Source organism: Ptychodera flava, chromosome 7, assembly GCF_041260155.1.
Source record: "Ptychodera flava strain L36383 chromosome 7, AS_Pfla_20210202, whole genome shotgun sequence".
Classification (NCBI taxonomy): Eukaryota; Metazoa; Hemichordata; class Enteropneusta; family Ptychoderidae; genus Ptychodera; species Ptychodera flava.
The window spans coordinates 1,110,174-1,132,572 of NC_091934.1; the positions used below are offsets into that span (position 1 = coordinate 1,110,174).

The 22,399-nt window shown below is 37.9% G+C and overlaps 1 protein-coding gene across 16 annotated transcripts in view; it reads left to right on the forward strand.

Annotated features, from left to right (window-relative positions):
* Nucleotides 1-22,399, forward strand: part of LOC139137831 (kinesin-like protein KIF1A) — a 668,091-nt gene that overhangs the window by 583,359 nt on the left and 62,333 nt on the right. For all 16 annotated transcript variants that reach the window (XM_070706099.1, XM_070706106.1, XM_070706100.1 and 13 more), the window contains one exon: nt 2,452-2,727. In XM_070706099.1, coding sequence (XP_070562200.1) covers nt 2,452-2,727 — 276 coding nt within the window. The remainder of the gene's footprint in view (nt 1-2,451; nt 2,728-22,399) is intronic.

Genomic DNA, 22,399 nt, shown 5'->3' on the forward strand with positions numbered 1-22,399 from the left:
AGTTTTTAGTCAAAAATGTTTTTTTCTGAAACCACTCATCTGATTGCTTTGAAAGTTGGTATACATGTTCCTCAGGATGACCTCAGTCATGTGTATACCAATTGTATTGAAATTTTAATATTTGTAATTTTGGGGCAATTTTCTAAATTTTTGGTCAAAATTTTTTTTATTGAAAAATTACTAATCTGATAGCTTTGATATTTGGTATATATGTTCCTAAGGATGACCTCAGTCATGTTCCTCAGGATGACCTCAGTCACGTATATACAAATTGAATTGAAATTTTCATATTTGTGATTTGTGGGCAATTTTCCAAATTTTTCGTCAAAAATTTTTTCCTTGAAAAATTACTAATCTGATAGCTTTGATATTTGGTATACAGGTTCCTAAGGTTGATCAAAATCAGTTTAATGAATATCTTGAAGATATCTTGAATTTTGTATTTTTGCTGAATTTTTTGGCTATTTTTCTCATTTTATGTTAAATTTGTTCTTCTCTGCAACAGCCAGCCCAATTGCTCTCAAATTTGGATTGGACGTTTGCAAGGGTATTTTCCCTTCTAATTGTTGAAATTACAACAAAATTGGAAATATTACTGTTTGGGGGAATTTTTTGTCAATTTTGGTCAAAAAATCTTAAAAATACATTCTTTATAAAGCCCATGGACAGACAGCTTTCATATTTGGTGTACAGATGTCCAGAGATGACAATAGTCAGATATGTGGAAATTGTCCTGAAATATACAACTTTGTATTTTTAAGACAATTTGTCATTTTTGGTCAAGAAAACTTGTTCTTAAAATTACTTGTCTGATAGCTTTGTAATTTGGTACAAAAGTCCCGAGGGATGTTACCAGATAAATTTTCTGCTCAAAGTGTTGGGAAACCCCCAAATTTGTATATTTTAGGTAATTTTGTTCTGTGACCTTAATGACTTACACCAACCCAGAATATGTTGTGAGAGAGTTTTGAAGGCTGTGAACATAATTTTGTCATGTTTAATATCAATTTCTAGTAAAATTTGATCCAGAAAACAAAGCTGAGGTAAATTTTTTCATTGCAAACCAATTTTTGCAACTTTTGCATGTAAGACACACAAGAACTGATGAGAAATTTGGATCCAGGATAATTCCAGATTTTGTAATCCCCCCCCCACAGTGGAAGGCATTTCACTATCTGTAACTAATTTAAGTGCTGTTTACATTTGAATGATAGCACTCATAGCATTAATTAAAACATCCCCAAAGTTGTAAATACATTTCCTACCAGCTGGTCTTATGTAAACATGGTCAACCAAGGGGTGGAACATTTGATATTCCGGAGGGGGCAGGGGATAGAAGATTGATGAGGTAGCGTTACTTTTTACCAGATCCCTTGTACATTTTTTCCCACTCTTTATTTTTTCCCCACTCTCCCACCTTTTCTTTTTGTCAAGCTTCTCTGGCTAATTTTTTCGTTGGCATTTGCTTATGTATGTAGGATCTGCTTGTCCCATTGCTATAGAAGTTGATATGCATGTTCCTAAAGATGACCTCCAGTACCTCAGTTGCAGACCTTGTTTGCTTTTGTAATTCTTGTTTTTCTGGTTTAAATATTTCTTGAATGGACCAATTTAAACCAAATGTGAGCACACTGTCCTTGACGGAATTTTTTACTTCAGCTAATTCCTTATTTGCACACTACTCCAGTGCCAATTTTAGTTTTCGCTCTTATAATGAATAGTAGGATAACAATGCCAAACCTAATAGCATCTACACTGTATCAAACCAAATGAGCAATTTCCCCCAACATTCTGTAATCAACCTTTATCATCGATGATGTATTTTTCAGAGCAGACTATTTTTATTCTAAAAACATATTAGCATATTAATCTTACAGACATCTTTCTGCACTATGCGACGACATTTAAGAATGAAACTCATCAGCCACTAATTACCATATCCTGTAATTAATCACAAAAATTAATGGAACTTGCTGCTTATGCTTATGTCACATACCACTCTATGATAAAGACTAGTTATACTAAATGACAGCCCCTGACTCACGACTACACAGGTGAGCATGTTCAGTTGACATCTGGTTATCAAGTGCTACTCTGCAGAAAGGAAGCTCCACCAGGATGAAATACCAACTTGGTTTTAGCGATATAAATGTTTCATAATAACCATTTATTATTTTTAATAATTATGAAAATAATATCATATTTTTAGACTATACATGACTAGTTCAGGACTAGTGGTGTAACCTGTAACTAGCTTCATAGATGTCACACTAAACTTTATGTAAATTGAAATATTACTGCACGCATAATTAGTTACCAGGTTCAGTAGAAATGTCAATCACATTTTGATAGAGAAATACAAGTGTTGGCTGTTTGCTGTGTTGATTGTAAATAGTGATATTTAATAAATCAGTGTGTCATCAGTACATTTTGAAATTTTTTAACTAATAGGTAGAGAAAACTCGTCATATACTCCTGTTGAAGGATAAATTGGGCCAGGAAAAAGAAAATCTGCCAATGGATTATTTCAGCTCTCAAGCATCAGGAACTAGCAGTACAGCAGTTACACCTGATAACCGGACGATTGAACCACCAACACCTGAAGAGAAGTGCAATGATGGAAATGAAAAGACTGATGATAATGAAATCAAGGAAAAAGAGCTGATTACCAAGTGTCTCAGACTCATAATGCAAGGAGTTAATACGGCTCATCCACCAGAACTAAAGGTAATTTTGCCATATTATTCAGTTTGTTATGAACATTGTATTAAGCCAGGTTTTAGATACCATGCCATGCAATGACATTGCAATCCATTATCGTAGTTATTGCTGGCATCTGTATCCATGCATCCATTCATCAACCCACGCATCCATCCATTTATCCATCCAGCCATCCTCACACATCTTTCCATCTGGTAACTTAAAAAACCTGTGACAGTAATTTTTAGTTCTAGAGCACCTGAAAGGGCCCCTTGAACTAGTATTTGTGCTTGAGTCCTATGATTATTTCTTGTTTTGTCAGAATTTTTCTTAACGTGATGCCATGCTCAATTGCATCAAATTACCCATAATGCATTTCAGTTAAGTGTTCCTGGTGCAGGGTACTTGACCTAGCTAGGTAACTGGCCTCAGTGATACCACACACTGGTTACAGCACAATGCCATCTTCCACTCCACTGTCCATAGTGATAGTACAAATACTTATGAATAGGAGAGAGTACTTCGCAGATGTGGTTAGCGATGTTGTCGGCGATGATGCTGTTCTCGACTTCAGCAGCCCGAGCTTCCGACGACTTGTTAAACTGCCAATCAGCTGACTTGCTAGATCAAGGCGATAATAATCTTTCTGCCGATATCTTCATCAAGGGTTTGGTGAATGTGCAATGCTGTACAATATAAAGGCGTTAATGATCATCTGATCAACAAAAAACCAGAACAAGTACTTCCAAAACTCCATGTTCTTGTTGATCGGGTATTACGAAGCCATCTGGTCACTTGAGGTCGACGCCGCCCATGTACCTACAGTACTCCCTCACCTCTGTTGGGACGAATATCTCCTTCCCCTTCCTCTGAACTTCCAGTCCGCCAGGATTGCAGTTGGAACTCAGCAGGGTCACATCACGTTTATTGTGCCACAAAGTAGCTGTGATTTCACCGCTTGCTCGGTAGACATAGTCACCTGGTTTCAGCTTCATCGCTGGCTTTGACACTGTGGCCTGAAGTTCTTTTACTTCTTGCGAACTGTGCTGCAAACGTACGTTTGCCTGTTCAACATGTCGACAGCAAGGCAAAGGGAACTGAAGAAATTATCATAGTAAATATGATGTCCCAATCCAAAATATCTGCTAGTCAGATCAACGACGACACTGTAGCCAAGACCATGTTGCATGTGCCTCCCTTTCCAGCGTACGGGATCATATCAAATGTATAACCAGTCCATGGACATGCAGCTGACCAGATTTTAAATCCCCACTTCACAGGTTTTGCTAGCATATGCTGAATCATCGGTGATCACCCGGCAAATTTACACATAGCCACATCGACTGAAATTTCTCTGAAAGGGATGAACTTCATGGGAAATTTAGAACGAAGTTGATCGATCATCAGCCGAACTTGGGTCTAGTCGGTTGGGTTCGGCATACGGATCGTTGACATGAAAATACTGGTTCAACTTCAGGAAACGATTTCAGGACATGACTTTCACTATCACCGATACATGAAGACGGTCGTCTGTTGACCAGTAGTCGTGTATTTCGGGCAAAGGGGGAAAAACCCATCAAAATGAGAACACCAACATACATTTCAGTCAACAGGACTCCAATCAGTGCCAACTTTCTGTGAAAGATCCTGTCTGAACTGTGCGTATTTGTTGGTTTTGAGGATGAGATGATCCAGAGTCGTCTGTCATGAACAGTTGGAAAAAATCCAACTGATCACCAGTACACCCCAGATTGTGAATTGGGGTCGCTGTTGAAAGGAAATAAAGTTATTTCTTCGTTTGAAGTTTCTGGCCACTCCAGATCAGCTACAGTAACGTTGTCTGCATGCAGGTCTTTGATCAAACGCTGGGCAAGTTCAGGCAGATCGATGTTACTAGCGCTGCCATTTTCCTGTCAATAGGTTTCCCTCCCCATCTCCACTCGCAGTTGTTGTTCAGATATTTCCTCTGTTGTGAAACCTTCAAAATCGCTGTTGGAATCAGAGTCCCCAAAGAAAATGTCCCAAACTGTGTTGTTTCTCACTTCCTGGGTCGACATATCAAAACAAACTTTAAATAAATGAATATTTAAATCTGTAGAGTTTTCCCACGGTGCGGGGTCGTGTCTCTCAAAGAAAAGTTCAGGTCATCTGTGTGCGGGGCGGGAAAACATCTTTTATTCATGAAGGGGTGGGAAAATGTATTCATGTATGTGTGATGTCGTAGGTAGGATGTTGTTAAACGTCATTGAGGCTTGTGTAGTCGTCACGACAAAGACTAACGATGTAATCAATCCTTGTTTACTAATTAAAAATGCAGGCCGATTGAGGCCGTAATGGGATCACTGTACTGCGTTTGCACAGGCCGTGTCAGGCCTAACCAGGCGTACGAGAATACAATTAGTGGGGCCGTCTCAGGCTGAATCGGAGCGCAAAGGGTTACTTACTAATTGACCATTTAATGACCTTTTGTAATTAGGATGGAGGCCTACATTGGTTTTATTTTTTCACCACCATGGAACTCATTCCTGGCCATTGAGCCCCATCTGTATTGCAGTATTTTTAATCACAGACCTAATTAATGAAGAAGACTATCCTCTCTGCGGACTCATAGTCAAAGTACCCATTAACAAGTGGGGACTGTGTCATCAACAATGACTTGTTTTCCAAGATATTCTCTATTATAACTGCAAAATTTAAGTCCGAAATCATACTTTCTCTATCAATCAATAAATTTATTTTATGAGACTTACCGGTAATTCTTCTTACTACCACTGTACAACTCTACATTTATACTTTCTCTATCAATCAATAAATTTATTTTATGAGACTTACCGGTAATTCTTCTTACTACCACTGTACAACTCTACATTTGCCAAAATGTCTTTGATAAGCAAATGTAAAATTTCCCAAAATATGGTTGCAGACTATTCACCTTTGAGCAGAGGAGCAGATCCGCTAATCCTGGCTGATGATTGGCAAACTTATGTGATGACTATGTTGACGTCATGCCTGTCGTCTGACAGTCATAATTGTCAAATCCATCAACGTTTTACATTTCCAGCTTCTTCAGAAAGGCCAGTCTGATTCCCTAAATATTTGGAGTACAGCACCCCAGCAAGAACTCAATCAGATTTGTTCAAATTGTGATCAAAAATGCAATTATTTTGTATTTTTTAGGCTAATTTTGACATTTTTTGGCAAAAATTTTCTCCTTAATGCCTGGTCGAAAACCTTTACTATTTGGTATACAGGTCCCTTGTAATGAGGTTATTCAAAGTGTGATGAAATATACAAATTTGTATTTTCAGACAATTTTTGTCATTTTTGGTCACAAAATTCCAAAACAGCAGCACCTTCCATCTAAGTATTTGATGAACAGGTGCATCTACGAATGGAGATGTGAATTTATTTATTTATTTGTCAGTGTCAACAATATGCAGATGAATGAAACTCTTTATCACAGGCCAAATATAAATTTGGGTGAAACTTGGTACGCAGGTTCTTTAAGGTGACTTTAAATAGATTTGTTCACGTTGTGGTAAAATTTTTATTTTTCAGGCAATTTTCAGCTCTCCTGTGAATCATGCAGAGCTTAACAAAAAGGCTGATTGTCCGTTGTTGTCCTTCTGTCGTCTGTCTTTTGTCTGTCAACAATTGCCTTCTCTTCTGAAACCACATGTCCTATTGCTTTGAAATTTAATATGAAGTTCAATTTGATGACCACTAGTAGGTTTGTTCAAATCATGGTGAAATTTGCATATTTGTATTTAGGGCACTTTTTGTTGATTTTGGTCAAAAAATCTTCCCTGAAACCACTCATCCAATTACTTTGACATTTGATATGAAGTTCACTTGGGGTGACCTCAGTCAGATTTCTTCAGATTGTTGTGAAATTTGCATATTTGTACGTTTTGGGCAATTTTTCTGATTTTTGTCAAACAATGTTTCTCAAAAACTACTTGTCTGATAGCTTTGATATATTAAGTATACTGATTCCTACAGACAAACGATATGTGATGTATTGAAATTATGACAAAATCTGCAATTTTGTATTTTTAGGGCAAGTTTGTGCCATTTTTGGTCAAAAAATTTGTTTAAAAACTCTTGTCTGATAGCTTTTATATTTCATATACAGGTTCCTAGGGATTTTTTAATTTATGATGTATTGATTTATAATTAGCTACTATAGACTATAGTCTATAGAAGCTATTGGGATGGGTATCCGTCTGGCGTCCGTCGTCAGTCTGTATGTATGTATGTATGTATGTATGTATGTCCGTTTGTGAGGCGTCCGTCCACTCAAATATCTTGAGAACCACAGTACTTACTGATTTGATATTTGTTGTGTAGATGAAAAATATGATTTTGAGAAACTAATTTTTTTAATTTTTTGATATTATTGAAAATAGGCAAATTCATGCCAAAAAAGGCGTTTTTGGTAAAAAATCTTCTTCTTCATAACCACTGGTCAGACAGCTTTGTTATTTGGTATACAGGTCCCTAGGGATAACCCAACTTGGATTTGTTCAAGTTGTGATGAAATATGCAAATCCGTATTTTTAAAGAATTTTTTTGTCATTTTTGGTCAAAATTTGACTTACATTGTATGTAATTCTTGTACTGTATAAACCCTATCAATTCACCCAGAAAAAAATAATTAATATGATTTTAAATAATTGAATTAATTAAGAAATCATCGAAGCCAAAATAATTTTATTGTAGAATTATCAGAAAGTTCAACTTTTTTTGACAGTTCATAGTGAAATGCTTACCATCTTGGAGGATGAAAACATGTAAAGGCAACTTTCCTGAATCCCAACTTTGACATATTCTGAACTGTCATGTATTGTGTCCTGTATGTTTAATATCTAAAAGAAATTGCTCAAAATAGTCAATAGAGATAGAGATAGAGAAAGTTCTAATTTCCATTTATGGTTGACTTGGTAAGGATAAAATAAAATTACTTTTTGAGGAAAAAAATAGAGTGGTCAATTAAAAGAGTGGTCAAAGTGATAGGGTTTTTATGGTAAAGCTAGGCTGTAAGATTCCTCATGTGCTATTTATAGCAATTATGCAATCTGTGTAAACAGTGCAATGAAAGTTACATGATTCCTTATGATGCTTTTGATGACCTTGAACTTCTTAAGTTTCAAACAGTTGTCTCTTCAGTGTGCTTTCTCTGAGTATGTACAGTCTCAACTTATTCAACAGAACTTACTTACAATGTTAATTTGAAAGTTAAAATGTGCTTGGTTAATAGGATGAAAATACTGATACTTAATTTTGTATCCATGTCTATAGTAGCTTCAGGGACTTTGGCCCTATGTTTTTGTATTTGTAGGGCAACTTTTGCCATTTTTGGGCCATAGGTTTGTGAAAAACTGCTCACCTGCCTGCTTTGATAATTAGTTTTACTGGTTTCTAGGGGTTATCTTAATATGATACATTGAAATTAAGGTGAAATCTGCAATTTTATATTTTCAGGGCAATTTTTTGCCATTTTTGTCAAATAATCTGTCACCCTAAAACTACATGTCTGATAGCTTTGATATTTGGTATATTTGGTATACTTAGTATACAGGTTCCAAGGGGTTATCTAACTTATGATGTTTTGAAATAATAATGAAAGCTGCAATTTTGTATTTTTGGGGCAATTTCTGATATTTGATGAAAAAATTCTCAAAAAACTACTTGTTCTGATAACTTTGGTTGAGATGTTATTAGGGATGATTTTTCTGTAATATATTCAAATTATGATTAAATCTTCAATTGTGTATTTTTATAGCTATTTTTGCCATTTTTTGCTCACATGTTTACCAGTGTGCGAAATTAAGAGAAAATAGCTTCAGGTCATAAGGGCCTGCACCAAGCCAAAGCTTCAGGTCCTTACTGAAAACAGCCGGTCCTCAATAAATGCATTTGTTAACGACAATCAAAGTCGACTTCTCCACCAATACTATGCTTTTGTATGTTGTAATATTTAATTTTTCATGTCCTTTTATCAATAGAGTGAGTAAGTATTCTCTCAAAAGGACTATTGTTCACATAGATTGCAGAATAGTGTAAGTGAATGATCATGAATCATTCATCTACACGACCTGGAATCTGAAAAAAACACAGCCCTCATCTTCCTCACTGTCATGCGCACACATTTATCAATGTTTTCCACCACCGGGGGACTATGGAACTAACAGGAGAATTTTAAATTTTTTTCTAGCCATGTCAAATCCCCCACTCTCAGACTATGAAATTATGTCAAACACCCAGGGACCGGGGAATACAGGCTCATGCACTGGCTACATGTGGCTGATGAAAGCGAGAAAGTTGTTTGTCTCTCATGGGGAATGGTGTTCTCTACATTAAACTCTGGAACCAAATCCCAGAAAGTATAAGATCTTTGAGCTCTAAGTCAAAAGTTTATAATTTATTTACTTACATTGACACGGAATTTATTTCAAATATCGAGGATAGGCCAAAATGTTCAACATGGCGCCCTATGGCAAAATGATAGATTCAGCGATGTTGAATGGTAGGGGGCTGGACTCAATTAGTATGATACTTTTCTCTAGTCCCTACCCAATTTGCTAATCCTTAATGTGTCTGTATTTTTCTAGTTTTTTTTCTGTGCTATTGGGGAAATAAAATATCCTTATCCTTATCCTTATACTATATCCTTACTACACCAGGGCATGTGATATTGTGATTTGAAAATGGTTGGCGAGCTGAAAATCAGTTCTGAAATTAGCCAACGTGAGTGGTAGAAGAGTGAGTGAATAGCGTGGTACCCAGAAAACAGTCATGAGTAGGGGGAGTGTATGAATATTTTTTTATGCAAACATTGATCACATATGTCTTATTTATTGTAATGTAAAACAGAGGGGAGAAAATACCTGGTATGTATTTTGATATGACGTATGGATAACTTTCAAAATTTTTCAAAAAACAAATATGCTTAAATGTGGCCTCTGTTGCAGTCATGAAGAAACAGATGAAGTTATACTTTTAATTAAAAGGACAAGTATCGTAACTTATTCTCGATTATAGAAATTGCAGACAACATGAATGGCACACGTTGCCACTCGCTGAAATGAATGCATATTTTCTGATCGAAAAGTTTTGCCTGAGCGATTGCTGGGTCTCATCGCCCTTTGAAAGCTTAAAGTTATTAAAATGACGCTGGAAAGTTTGACAGACACTCGATACTGCTGAAAACCATCGACACAATCAGTTTATGATACCATAAAATCTTAAAAGACGTAATTTTTTTGCGACATTTAGGCCTACAGCCCAGGATGATGGTGAGTTTTGCATGCCTGTCGTAAAACGGTGTACATCGAAACAATTTGAAGCCCTACTCTCGGCCGCTGAGAGTATACACAACGGATCGTGCTAGTCGACAAAACTGTTATGATAAGGCCACTCTGTTTTATAAAATGTAAACTTGTTATCACGTCGATATATCGTGGTAACAGTTGGCCTTGTGAACTTTGGTTAAAGACCAACAAGCAAGCAAGATGGCCTAGCGGTCCACAAACGAACACACTGAAACTTGGACTTGACTGTCGACTGCAGTTAGCACAATTTGGCTGTCGTGTAACATCTAGTCCTTGTATCGGGCGTAGTTCAAAACCATAGAGATAAAAATTACCTCCATGTTCAAAACCAAATATGTTTAGTCAACAGCATTGTTCTTGTAGTAGGTTTTTGTCTTAAACTCTTCTATGAACCGTTTATGTTTTGAACGCTTCAATGGAAAATCAAAGCAAAGAAAACGGAGTCAATTTGATAAAATGAAGGGCTGTATTATATACATTTGTGTATACGTGTAATTCCGAACACTTAAAGTGTGGAACTAGTGAAGTGATACTGGGTGTTGTTGTCATATGACACAGATATGCTAACATTACCAGGGTTACACTCACTAGACGAGTATTATTATAATATTGTGTCGCATTGTTGCACCCAAATAAATCCATTCCATTGCTAGAATCTGCATGCACGGACATAATTCATACTGATCTGAATGTAATCAGCTGCACCGTGCACTGCTATGCGCGTCGATCGGAGGGATTAGACTCTTCGTAAATGTAAAACGTCACAAGACAAAAAATTACTATGTTGCGACGTACCATAGAGATCGAATTGCCCACTACCAGGACACGAAGTGCGATCAATATGCCCTGTTGCCCCGCACTCCCACGGTGGAAAACATTGATAGGTGCATCATCAGTCAGTCATCATCTCCATCTGTTACAGGTCTTGACGGAGAAATTTTCATCACTTATTCCAAATTTCAGTCGGTCATAAGGACCGACATGTTGCTAAAAACTTTCGGCTCGACGAGGAATCTGTCGGTCTCGGACCGACCGACTGACGTTAATTTCGAACACTGATGTTTACACACGTGAGCATATGTCGCAGCGATATCTGTCTGTCTGTCTGTCTGTTGAGTGTCTGTCTGTCTGTCTGTCTGTCTGTCTGTTGGTCTGATATCTCAAAAACGGCTCTTCAGGTCAGAATCAAATCTGGTACATAGATTCAGTTAGCAGATGGCAAGAACTGATTAGTTTTTGGTGGGTGCAGCTTGCATACTTTTTGCTCATTTGCATAATTAATGATTTTAGAAAAAAACGGATATATACATTAACCAGATATGATCTGAAAATGCTCACGTGTTTCATTATATATTGAAGTTATGTGTAAATTTGAACCTTTGCCACATGTTTGCAACTTCATTGAAATTATTATGATCAACATAATGAACAATAATCACCGCCGATTAATTCTAAAAGGTCATGAAGTATACAAATATGTCATTAGCTGAAATTTAAATATTAAAGTTATTTGACTGCTCTTATTGTATCACCACTTTATCTGGCAAGTGTAATTACCGTTGGCCAAGTCCTTCAAGCCATATATGCCGAGCTGTGAACGCTCATTAGATATGCAAATTATAAATAAGCTGACATGAAAATGTGAAATGACTTTCGATATTGTTTTGACCTAGTACCTGGTATAATCATCAATGTACATACCATGTTTTGCCAACTTTGATCAAGTAAATCCCGGTATATATCCCTAATAAGCAAAGTCATTAAATATGTAAATTAGGAATTGGCTTAAGTAAAAATGCTTGATGATTGTCAATAATTTTGTATCATGGTATCTGCAATATGTGTAGCAAATTTTGTCAACTTCGGTCAAGTCAATACAGACCTATATCTCTAATTAGGAAAGATCATTAAATATGCAAATTAGGAATTGGCTGAAGAGAAAATGCTTAATGTTTTTCGATAATATTGTATTATAGTGTCTTTAATGTACATAGTAAGGTTCATCAATTTTGATCAACTCAATTCAGATAAATATCCCTAATTATGAAAATTCATTTAATATTCAAATTAGGTTTTGGCTGAAGTAAAAATGTCTTTTGACTTTCAATAATGTTATATCACAGTGTCTTTGATGTATATAGCAAGTTTCAACAACTACAATCAAGTTCATTCAGATATATATCCCTAATTTGGAAAGTTCATCAAATATGCAAATTCGGAAATGGCTGAAGTAAAAATGCTTAATGACTTTCAAAAATGTTGTATCATAGTAGCTTCAATACATGTAGCAAGTTTCATCAACTTTGGTCCAGTCATTTCAAAGATATATTCCTAATTAACAAAGTTCATGAAATATGCAAATTAGGAATTGGCTGAAGTTAAAACGCTTAATGACTTTCAATAATGTTAAATCATAGTATCTTTAATATACATACCAAGTTTGGTTAATTTTGATAGAGTCAAATCAGACATATATCCCTAGTTAGGAAAGTTCATTAAATATGCAAATTAGCATTTATCTTTCATGTCACCCTTTTATGGTTCCCACTGCTGATATATCTTGGTGTGATCAACATTTGTAGCAAATCTCATCAAATTGTGTGTAGTCATTTTTAATATATCAGTTTTTTTCTAAAATCATTAATTATGCAAATGAGCAAAAAGTATGCAAGCCACACCCACCAACAACTAATCAGTTCTTGCCATTTGCTAACTGAATATATGTACCAGATTTGATTCTGATTTGATCAGCCGTTTTTGAGATATTGGACCAACAGACAGACAGACAGGCAGACAGACAGACATCGCTGCGACATATGCTCACATGTGTAAACACGTGAGCAAAAAACGACTACACACAATTTGATGAAATTTGCTACAAATGCTGATCACACCAAGATATATCAGCAGTGGGAACCATTAAGGGATGACATGAAAGATAGTTGCTAATTTGCATATTAAATGAATTTTCCTAATTAGGGATATATGTCTGATTTGCCTCGATCAAAATCAACCAAACTTGGTATGTATATTAAAGATACTATGATTTCAGGCCTCTCAGCTAGGCGACTGATGCCGTATGTTGTGGGTTCGAATCCGATTGAAAACTATCCGTATTTTCTATCCTGGGTCGGTAACACTGCTGGTGGACAGAATTGTCCCCGAGGTTATCGTTCGCCCAGTTAAAGCGATGAAATTCGTTTCTTCGCTTCGATAAAGTGTGTATATGCGATGTATGATAGTGAGCATGCGTGCGTGAGTGCTTCACGAACTCTACAACGTGTTGAAAGGTCTCAGTCAGAAAAATGTAACAACTTAGCCGGCTATTGAACCACTCTTTTTTGGGAGTGGAGATTTAGCCGACTGGTTCTGTCTCAGGCCTCTCAGCTAGGCGACTGATGCCGTATGTTGTGGGTTCGAATCCGATTGAAAACTATCAGTATTAACATTATTGAAAGTCATTAAGCATTTTAACAGCAGCCAATTCCTAATTTACATATTTAATGAACTTTGCTAATTAGGGATATATATTTGAATTGACTGGACCAAAGTTGATGAATCTTTCTACATGTATTGAAGCTACTATGATACAACATTTTTGAAAGTCATTAAGCATTTTTTCCTTCAGCCTATTTCAAATTTGCATATTTAATAAACTTTCCCAATTAGGGTATACATTTGAATTAACTTGATTGTAGTTGTTGAAATTTGCTATGTACATCAAAGGTACTGTGATATAACATTATTGAAAGTCAAAAGACATTTTTACTTCAGCTAATTCTTAATTTGCATATTAAGTGAATTTTCATAATTCGGGATATTTATCTGAATTGACCTGATCAAAATTGATGAAACTTGCTATGTACATTGAAGACACTATAATACAATATTATCGAAAATCATTAAGCATTTTCTCTTCAGCCAATTCTTAATTTGCATATTTAATGAACTTTCCTAATTAGAGATATATATCTGAATCGACTCGACCAAAGTTGACAAAACTTGCTACATATATTGCGTATACCATGATACAACATTGTTGAAAATCATTAAACATTTTTACTTTTAAAAGCCAATTCCCAATTTACATATTTAATGAACTTCGCTTATTAGGGATATATACTGAGATTTACTTGATCAAAGTTGGCAAAACATGGTATGTACATTGATGATTATACCAGGTTAAAACAATATCAAAAGCCATTTCACATTTTCATGTCAGCTAATTTATGATTTGCATATCTAATGAGCTTTCACAGCTCGGCTTATATGGCTTGGAGGACTTGGCTAATGGAAATTACACTTGCTATATAAAGTGGTGATACAATGACAGCAGTCAAAGAACTATAATATTTTTATTTCAGCTAATGACATATTTGTATACTTCATGACCTAATCGGCAGTGATTATTGTTCATTATGTTGATCATAATACTTTCAGTGAAGTTGCAAACATGTGGCAAAGGTTCAATTTTACACAACTGCAATATATAATGAAACACGTGAACATTTTCAATTCATATCTGGTTGGTCAGGCCATCCTGAAATGTAGATTTCTACATTTTTCATCAAAACGTGTCACAATTGGTTATGCTCTACATAACACAGTGGGTCTATATTGGCCGTTAGGTTGCCTTAACATGTTTTTTGTCTAAAAATCTTCTCTGAAACTGATTGTCCCATTGCTTTGAACCTTGGTATGCATGATGTTAGGGTTGGCCTCTGTCAGATTTTTTTCAAATTTGGGTGAAGTTTTCATACTCAAGAACTGTTGCATTTTTCCTGTATATTATGCCAATATTTGCTGCTTTCTATTTGAAATGAATTATATATTTCCTCTATTTTGCCATTTTTGTCAATAAAATTTTATTCTCTGCAACCAATGGTCTGATTGCTTTAAGCCTTTCACCCCAGTTCCCTGCGTAGAGGTCCAACTTTACCATAGAAAACAATGGATTTGGGACAAACCATGGTGGTGAAAGGGTTAAATTTGCTTTCAATGTTCCTTGGGATGACCGAAGTAGGATCAATTAAAATATAGTGGAATTTGTATACTTGTATTGTGCAGTAATTTTTGTCATTTTTGGTCAACAAATCTTTTTCTCTTGAATTAGCAATTTGATTACTTTTAAAATCTGTGCCCAGATTTCTTGGAGTATCCATGAAGAAGATTGGGTAAAGTTATGGTGAAATGTTCATATTAGGACGATTTGAAGAATTTTTGCTATTTTTGCTCTTCCTATTACTTTTAATTTGTTGCACGGGTTCCTATTTATTTATTTATTTATTTATTTATTTATTTATTCATTCAAGATAAACGCAATAAATATGTCTACAATGGATAGGGTGACTGAAACAGGTGCATATCACCTATACAAAGCCAGTCCCCCAAATGGAATTGAATATTAACAAAAGGAAGAAAAATGTACACAAGAGGATCAAAAGGTAGTCAGTAAAAGAAATAAAAACAAAAAGCAAAAAGGTGTACTATGGCCTACAATTACTGTACAAACATGTAGAAATCCAAGAACAAGTATTGTTTGGATCAAAACAGTTTAAAAATGTATCCAAATACCATTTCTTTACTGCCTGGCAAAATGTAGAAAGTGAAGTAGCTGTTCTAATTATGACTGGTAAATTGTTCCAGAGAGTGACAATTCTATTGAAGAGGAGATATTGGAAAGTAACAGTTTTGCAATGGTTCATGTAAAGTGCATTTGGATCAGCACTAGGACGTGTGTTGTTAGATGAACGAGTTTTGACGTACTTATGAACATTAATGGAGTTTAATGAAAGAAGACTCAGTGACACGAGAGTGGCGTTGCAGAAATCTGGGGATGGACTCCACACAAACGTCGTAGTGTACCTCCCCTGCGGTGGCAATCGCAGATTTGAGTGGCATCGAAGAGGGGTGATGTGGTGTCAGAGTGAAGCCTGCCAACACAGTGGGTTTGTCTGGCGTCGCTAGCAGCCTGGCACATGAGGAGGGCCTGAAATTCACTGGCTCAAGTCACGTGACAGACCATGTGGTACCATGACTGACCCAGCAGGCTCTGTGATGGCAACCCCCAAATTGGCGTAGCAACAGGTGGTCTGGGGCATACTATGCATGGAGGCATAAGCGAAGATAGAGACGAGTTGTTTAAACAGTTATGGCGGAAATAAATAGCATGATCTAGGTTGAATGCAAGTAGCCAAAGCAAGCAAACTTTATGACATAAATGTTCTGATGTCCATAATACACGAAAGAAGTGTTCGCGAGGTCAATGTTCATGCCCTGACTTCACGTCCCTGACTACGAACCAAACTCAGAGCAGCAAATATTAGTCATATGTGAATGTAATGTGCACGAAAGAAAAACTGCGTAATTTGTGGTAGCTGAAAAAGTGAAAGAATGGCCAAAACAACGCAAGTGTCAAAATGAACTCTAACGGAATGCAGCACGTGAACAGTGCGGGGCAAATGGGGAACAAATGAGTGCCAATAGTGCTCTGCGATCAAAGGGTACTCAATGTCAATGTCCTTGTGCATGTGATGCGACCAATATTGAAGGAACAGCTCGAAGGGTTGCAGTTGGCGTTGAGATGTAAACCTGGTAGGCATCCCTTCTCCATCTCCCTAGTGTCTTGATAAGCCATGCTGGTAGATTAGCATCCGCCGCTGTAGTAGCGGCACCACTCTTCAAGCTGTGGGTGGCAAAATGATGAGCGTTGTCTATCCCAGCTCTGCTTAGCAGGTCGCAAAGATGGATAGTCAGGGCATGTCGTGTGAGCCACGCTCCATTATTAAATTGGAATACTGGCGTCTCCACTACAGCGGCATGGAAACGTCTATATTTAGTATAAGCCCGCACAGCACAAATCCCTGTGTTTGTGGGCAAATCCTGATGTGCTGTCCCCGCCAATATGGGTTGGTCTTTGATGCCTTGAGTGAAATTTCTAGGTCTTCAGATATTGTCACATCGCAAGCCAGAAGTGTGCATGCTTTTTTCGAAGTCATGGCTCCCTAGTGCTGTGAATTCAGCCATGGTAAAGGCTGACCACAGCATTAGCTTGTCATGGTTATATAGAGACGTGTGTGCTCGCAAGGCTTCCTTTAGTGTATCGCGCAAACAAATAACTTAAGACTCAAAATTATTTGTTTGCAACTACTTTGCAATAGTTGTCTACAGCTGATATTCCGTAATGCGTTCCCTCTTAATTAAGATGAAGTAAATATCCCATCTAAGTTTCACGTGGTTTATTCGAATATAGGCATGTCTTCCAGACTGAGAACAACAAATTCTCTGAGTAGAATGTTGTACTACAAACGTTGAGAACTTTTGGGAACGATTAACTGAAAACAAATCAAACAAAGGGATACAGGAAGTGAGAACTAAGCTCCTCTCACACTATGACACGGGAAGTAAATACTCTCTATAACACAGGAAGTAAATACACTCTATGACACAGGAAATTGGAAACAGGAAGTAACTAACAGGAAGTAATACTCCCTCTGAGATGACTCAGGAGTCAAAGGTCATAATAGGTAGGGTGGTCACGTGACCCACCTCAGTAAACGCCCTCTAACGGTGACTGAACGTTTACTTTTGTTGACAAAATCTCATTTGCATAAAAGCAGCTTTGACTTAACGAGTGAACAATTAGCTGCTTTGAAACAATCACTAACTCAAAGTTGCATAAGAATACAATCACTTAAACTACTTTAACTAAAAGGTCTCAAAGGAAGATGCTATAAAACGTAATCAGAGTCTGTTGAATGTGTCCATTATAATGTTCATTGTTCGCATACTTCAATGAGTCCTTGGCCTTTTGTTAGGTGCACGTGCTCTTAGAATCTCACAATGGAATAAGGCTATTCAATGTTCCTTCAAGAATGTCTGCTTTTAAGTCACAAAAGAATCAACTGAATGGCTTACTGATTTTGTGTGGAGTTGTATAAGACTATCGCATCAACAGGTTCAAAGCTGTTCCATCAAAATGGTCTTTACAAGCAATCTTGGCGAGAACTATAGCCGGTCGCCTTCAGAGGGCAGATCGTCCATGTAGCCGACACGAACACGAAGTGTCTGTTACCGGCTACCAAAAACTATGAAAAATAGTAAAGAATGAGCTACAAAATCCCTATGAGTTTAAAGTTACAGGTAGAATAAGTCTGTGGCTTTGTATAAAATACTATAAAAATAGTAGAAAGTGAACAACCAGCTGAAAGTTAGTTGAGGAGACCTTAACCACATATCATTTGCATCTCATTGTTGGTTACATGGACTGTGTGCCCTTCAGCTGAGACATGTCCTCTCTCCGAAGGTCTAACTTTAAGTGCCTAAAAGCATCAGAGACATGTCCACTCTCCGAAGGTCTAACTTAAAGTGCCTAAAAGCACGCTTTGAATGGGTACATGTGCGCATTGCGTAATACAAAAGGTAAACATGAAGTAGCGGATGTTAGGTGATGACTCATTTCACATGACTCTGAATTTGAACTTAGGCCAAATAAGGGGATGTTAATTTTGACCGTAACATTTAGTCTCACAAGTACGTCGATGGTAATGGGCAGTCTGGTGCGTTTTTGGTCTCCTAAGCTCCAGTGTATGCCTTGCATATTGTAGGTTGTAACTGTATGTGGCTGCTGAGGTCATCTTCGAAGCCCATTTCCGTGTGCAGGCAAATTATGGCTGCGAGGTAGACCTTGATTGTGGTAAACTTGATACCATTACGTGCTAGGTTGGTGATGAAGAGAGTTGCCGACTGCAGTGTCACTGGGATGGGTGTTAGACCGTGTGTGTGGCAGAACGTAAAATAGTTTGACTGACCAACCTGGTATGTTTTCCGTGTGGAGCCTGCAATGCTGTTGTGTATAAAAGCCTTGGCATGTGACTCTAGTTGGAGGACAGAAGAATTTCCGGTTGGAGGTGACTTGGAATGCTGAATGGGTCTTGGTCTGCCATTGGTGCAAGCTGCCTGAATTTCCTCATCTGCAAACGAGAAAGTGAACCAGCTATTGTGTTATCTGTGCCTCTTATGTGAGCAAGCATTTCATGAAAGTTCCCTTGGGCGGCTGCAAAGAAGATAGCTCTGACCAAACGCATTATTCATGGACAGCGCGATGAGCCTTTTTTCCAGATGCTGACCACTGATGTATTATCGCAATGGAAGAGAATTCTCTGTCCATGCCACAATTGCCCCCAAATTGAACAGGCCAGCTTGCCATTCGATTGAAGCATTGAAGTCGTCAGGCCAGGTGAGATGGAACCAATGACCATTGTAGTATGCACCACAGCCGATTGACCGGCGGCATCTGTGAACAGTTCGAGGTCGGAGGATGCAGACCACTCTGTATCAAGGAAGGATGCTGAGCTGTTCCAAGTGGGAAGAAAATTGAGCCACCATTGGACGTCGAGACGGAAGTCATCTGACAGGGTGATGATGTCATTGGTGCATTTGACGGTTGTGCTGAGATCAATCATACGGCGTAGGAAGATTCTGCCAGCTGGAATACACTTGCATGCAAAGGAGAGAGTTCCTATTAAAGATAGAAGTTGGCGTTTCGAGCAGCTTTGTTGCTGTATTCATGTCGGCAAGGCTTGCATCAGATCGGTGAGTTGTCATTTGGATGTCGCATGACCATTTTGATTGTGTCAAGTTCAATGCCCAGGAAAATGATGACCGGTGATGGGCCTTCAGTCTTCTTTTGGGCGGTTGGGACGCCAAGGTCGTGACAGACTGATACCATAGTGTTTAAGAGTTGCTGGCATTTATCGGTGCGTGGAGGTCCTGCGCCGAAGTAGTCATCGAGATAGTGAAGTAGATGTTCAGTATCAGCTCTCCGGCTGATGATCCAGTGAATGGCATCTGCTATCTGGTTGAACAGGAAAGGTGCCGATCTAAGACCAAAGTGGCAGAACACGGTCAAAGAAGTAGTGATCCAACCATCTAAAACCAAGCAGGTGCCTGCAGTCTTCTTTTCGGACAGGACAGAGACGAAAGGCATACCTGATGTCGACCTTTGTCATTAATGTTCCTTTGCCATACTTCTGTATTATTGCAACAGCATCGTCGACCCTGGCGTAGGAGAGCGTATAGTCTTCTTTACAGATGTGGGCGCTGACTCTGTCTGTGTTAGGTCAGGATAAGTCCATAATAATACAATGTCCCCCTGACTTTTTCAGTCGAAGGCCGAGGGAGTTGATGACAATTAAGTCTGGAAGTGGGGGGCTGGTGGAAGGTCCGACTGTGTGGCCAAGTGAGACTTCTTTTAGGATTGCTTTGGTGACAATGTCTGGGTTGCTGAGTGCCGATCATGCATTTGGTGTGAAACGGGAGTGATGGTTACCTTTGAATCCCAGGTTTGCGCCATGGCTGATGTTTTGCAAGACAGATGAAACAAATTCCTTGTTGGGGTGGTGGTGTAGTTCTGCTGCAAATCTATGAAGCTGCAGTGGGGTTGTTGGTTGGAGTGACACGGTCAGCCCTGGCTTGCATGTGATGCCCTAGAAAGGGCTGTGGTTGAAAGGGCTGGTCTTGCTGTTGTTTTGAACCAGATTTTTGGTGGGATGATGCACCATGCATGGTCAGTGGCAGAGCAAATGGAACATCTGTGAATGTGACCATGTGCACATGGACTTTTGCAGTTCCCTAGGTTGAACTGTCGACATACCTGGGTGCTTGCTGTTGGTGCAATGTTGTTATAAATGTGTAACTGTAGGCTTGGCATGAAGTTGTCCCAGTAATATGGGTTGCGTGAGGCAGCATTGGTGTGACATTCAGATTTTAAATGACCTTGTTGGCCGCAGGCGAAGCATTTTGGAATCAGCAGATGTGGATGCTGCTGAAAGCATGTAAAGTCTAGTTTATGGTCTGGTACACTCAAAAATGTGCTGGTCAGGATATCTAGCCTTGTTAAGACGGAAGGCTTTGTCGTACCCTATAGCCACGCCTCTGGCTTGTAGATCTCAGCCTTGGATGCTATGAATTTGTAGTAACTGCATAAGTGGATGGCTTCGTGAGGGAAGGAGTATGAACGGTAGGCTTGGAATGTCGCAAAGCACTGTGACCATGACTCAAAACTGTCGATATTCTTCCGTTTTATGTGGGTTGTGAAGGTGGCCACGCCAGGAGTGTCCGGGTCGAAGGAGACTTGAGTTTTGGTGGTCTGAGCAGAGGATGGGAGGAGGGTGTCAGGGTGTAAATCAGCTAGTTCGATAAACTTACCAGGGTTGGCGAGTGCTGTTAGCATTGACTCCCTTACGAAAATAGTCTGTAGATATTCTATTGAACTCTGATATTCTATAGAAATTCTGTATATTTTATGGAAATCTGATGGAAATATACTTCCATTGAAATTCAATTGAAAATTTTCAATACAATTCTGTAGAAAAATTTAAATTTTATAGAATTTTAATGTGTATAGAAACTTTAAATTCTATTGAAGTTTGCTGATAATTTTCTGTAGAAAATCTGCAGAAATTAAACATATTTTTATGGAACTTTTCAGTTCCATAGCTTTTGCGGAAATTTTTTTTCTGTTTTTTTTCCTACAGTTTACACTGTTTCAGACTTAAGTTCATGTTTTGCATGTTGGCATGAGCTTGATAAGAACTCAGTGACATATATATAGCTGGTTTCAATATGGAAAAGGTAGTGACATATACCTATGGAGAGTTCTAAGCACATTCTCGTGTACCCTTTAATTCTGAAAAGTTATTTTCATTTACACACACGTGCCAGGAAAATGTATACAGTTTCAATTGTACCATTCCTTTTGTACATTTCATGACTGTACACAGACCACCTGACTCTCTTTGTTAGATCCTAGGTCAAGTGAGCTGACCTGTGCCTTTGCTTTGTTATGCAAATAGTTTCCTGCCTTTACAATGGGCTGATTACATAATAGTGTAGCCACGCATTATTCATTTGAACTTGAGGCAGTCCACAGTGCACATGGCTCTTATGAAAAGTACTAAAGTTCAACTCCAAATTCCATGGAAAATTAGGATCCAAGGTCATTAGCAAGATTCTAACAGTGTTATGGAGAAGGGAGCTCACTAATATGTCACAACTGTAAGGATCCACATTGCAGCATCAACTGAAAATTACGTGAGTTAAGATACGCAACACTTTAATTATGCACTTGGCTGAGTTGACAACTCAAAACTGCTAGACTGGAGAGGTAGGCCTTGCATTCATATGTGTAGGTTGCTTTATATTTTGTAGTCCCTGTATGTTTCATCAAGTTTCGAACGATTGTTAATCATAATTCTTTTAGAAATAAACTACATGTTTATAATTTACTTGCTGCCTGATTTTTGTGTTTGCAGTAATTCATTGCATTGGTATCTATGGCAATATCATAAGGTGGTACTCCTTAC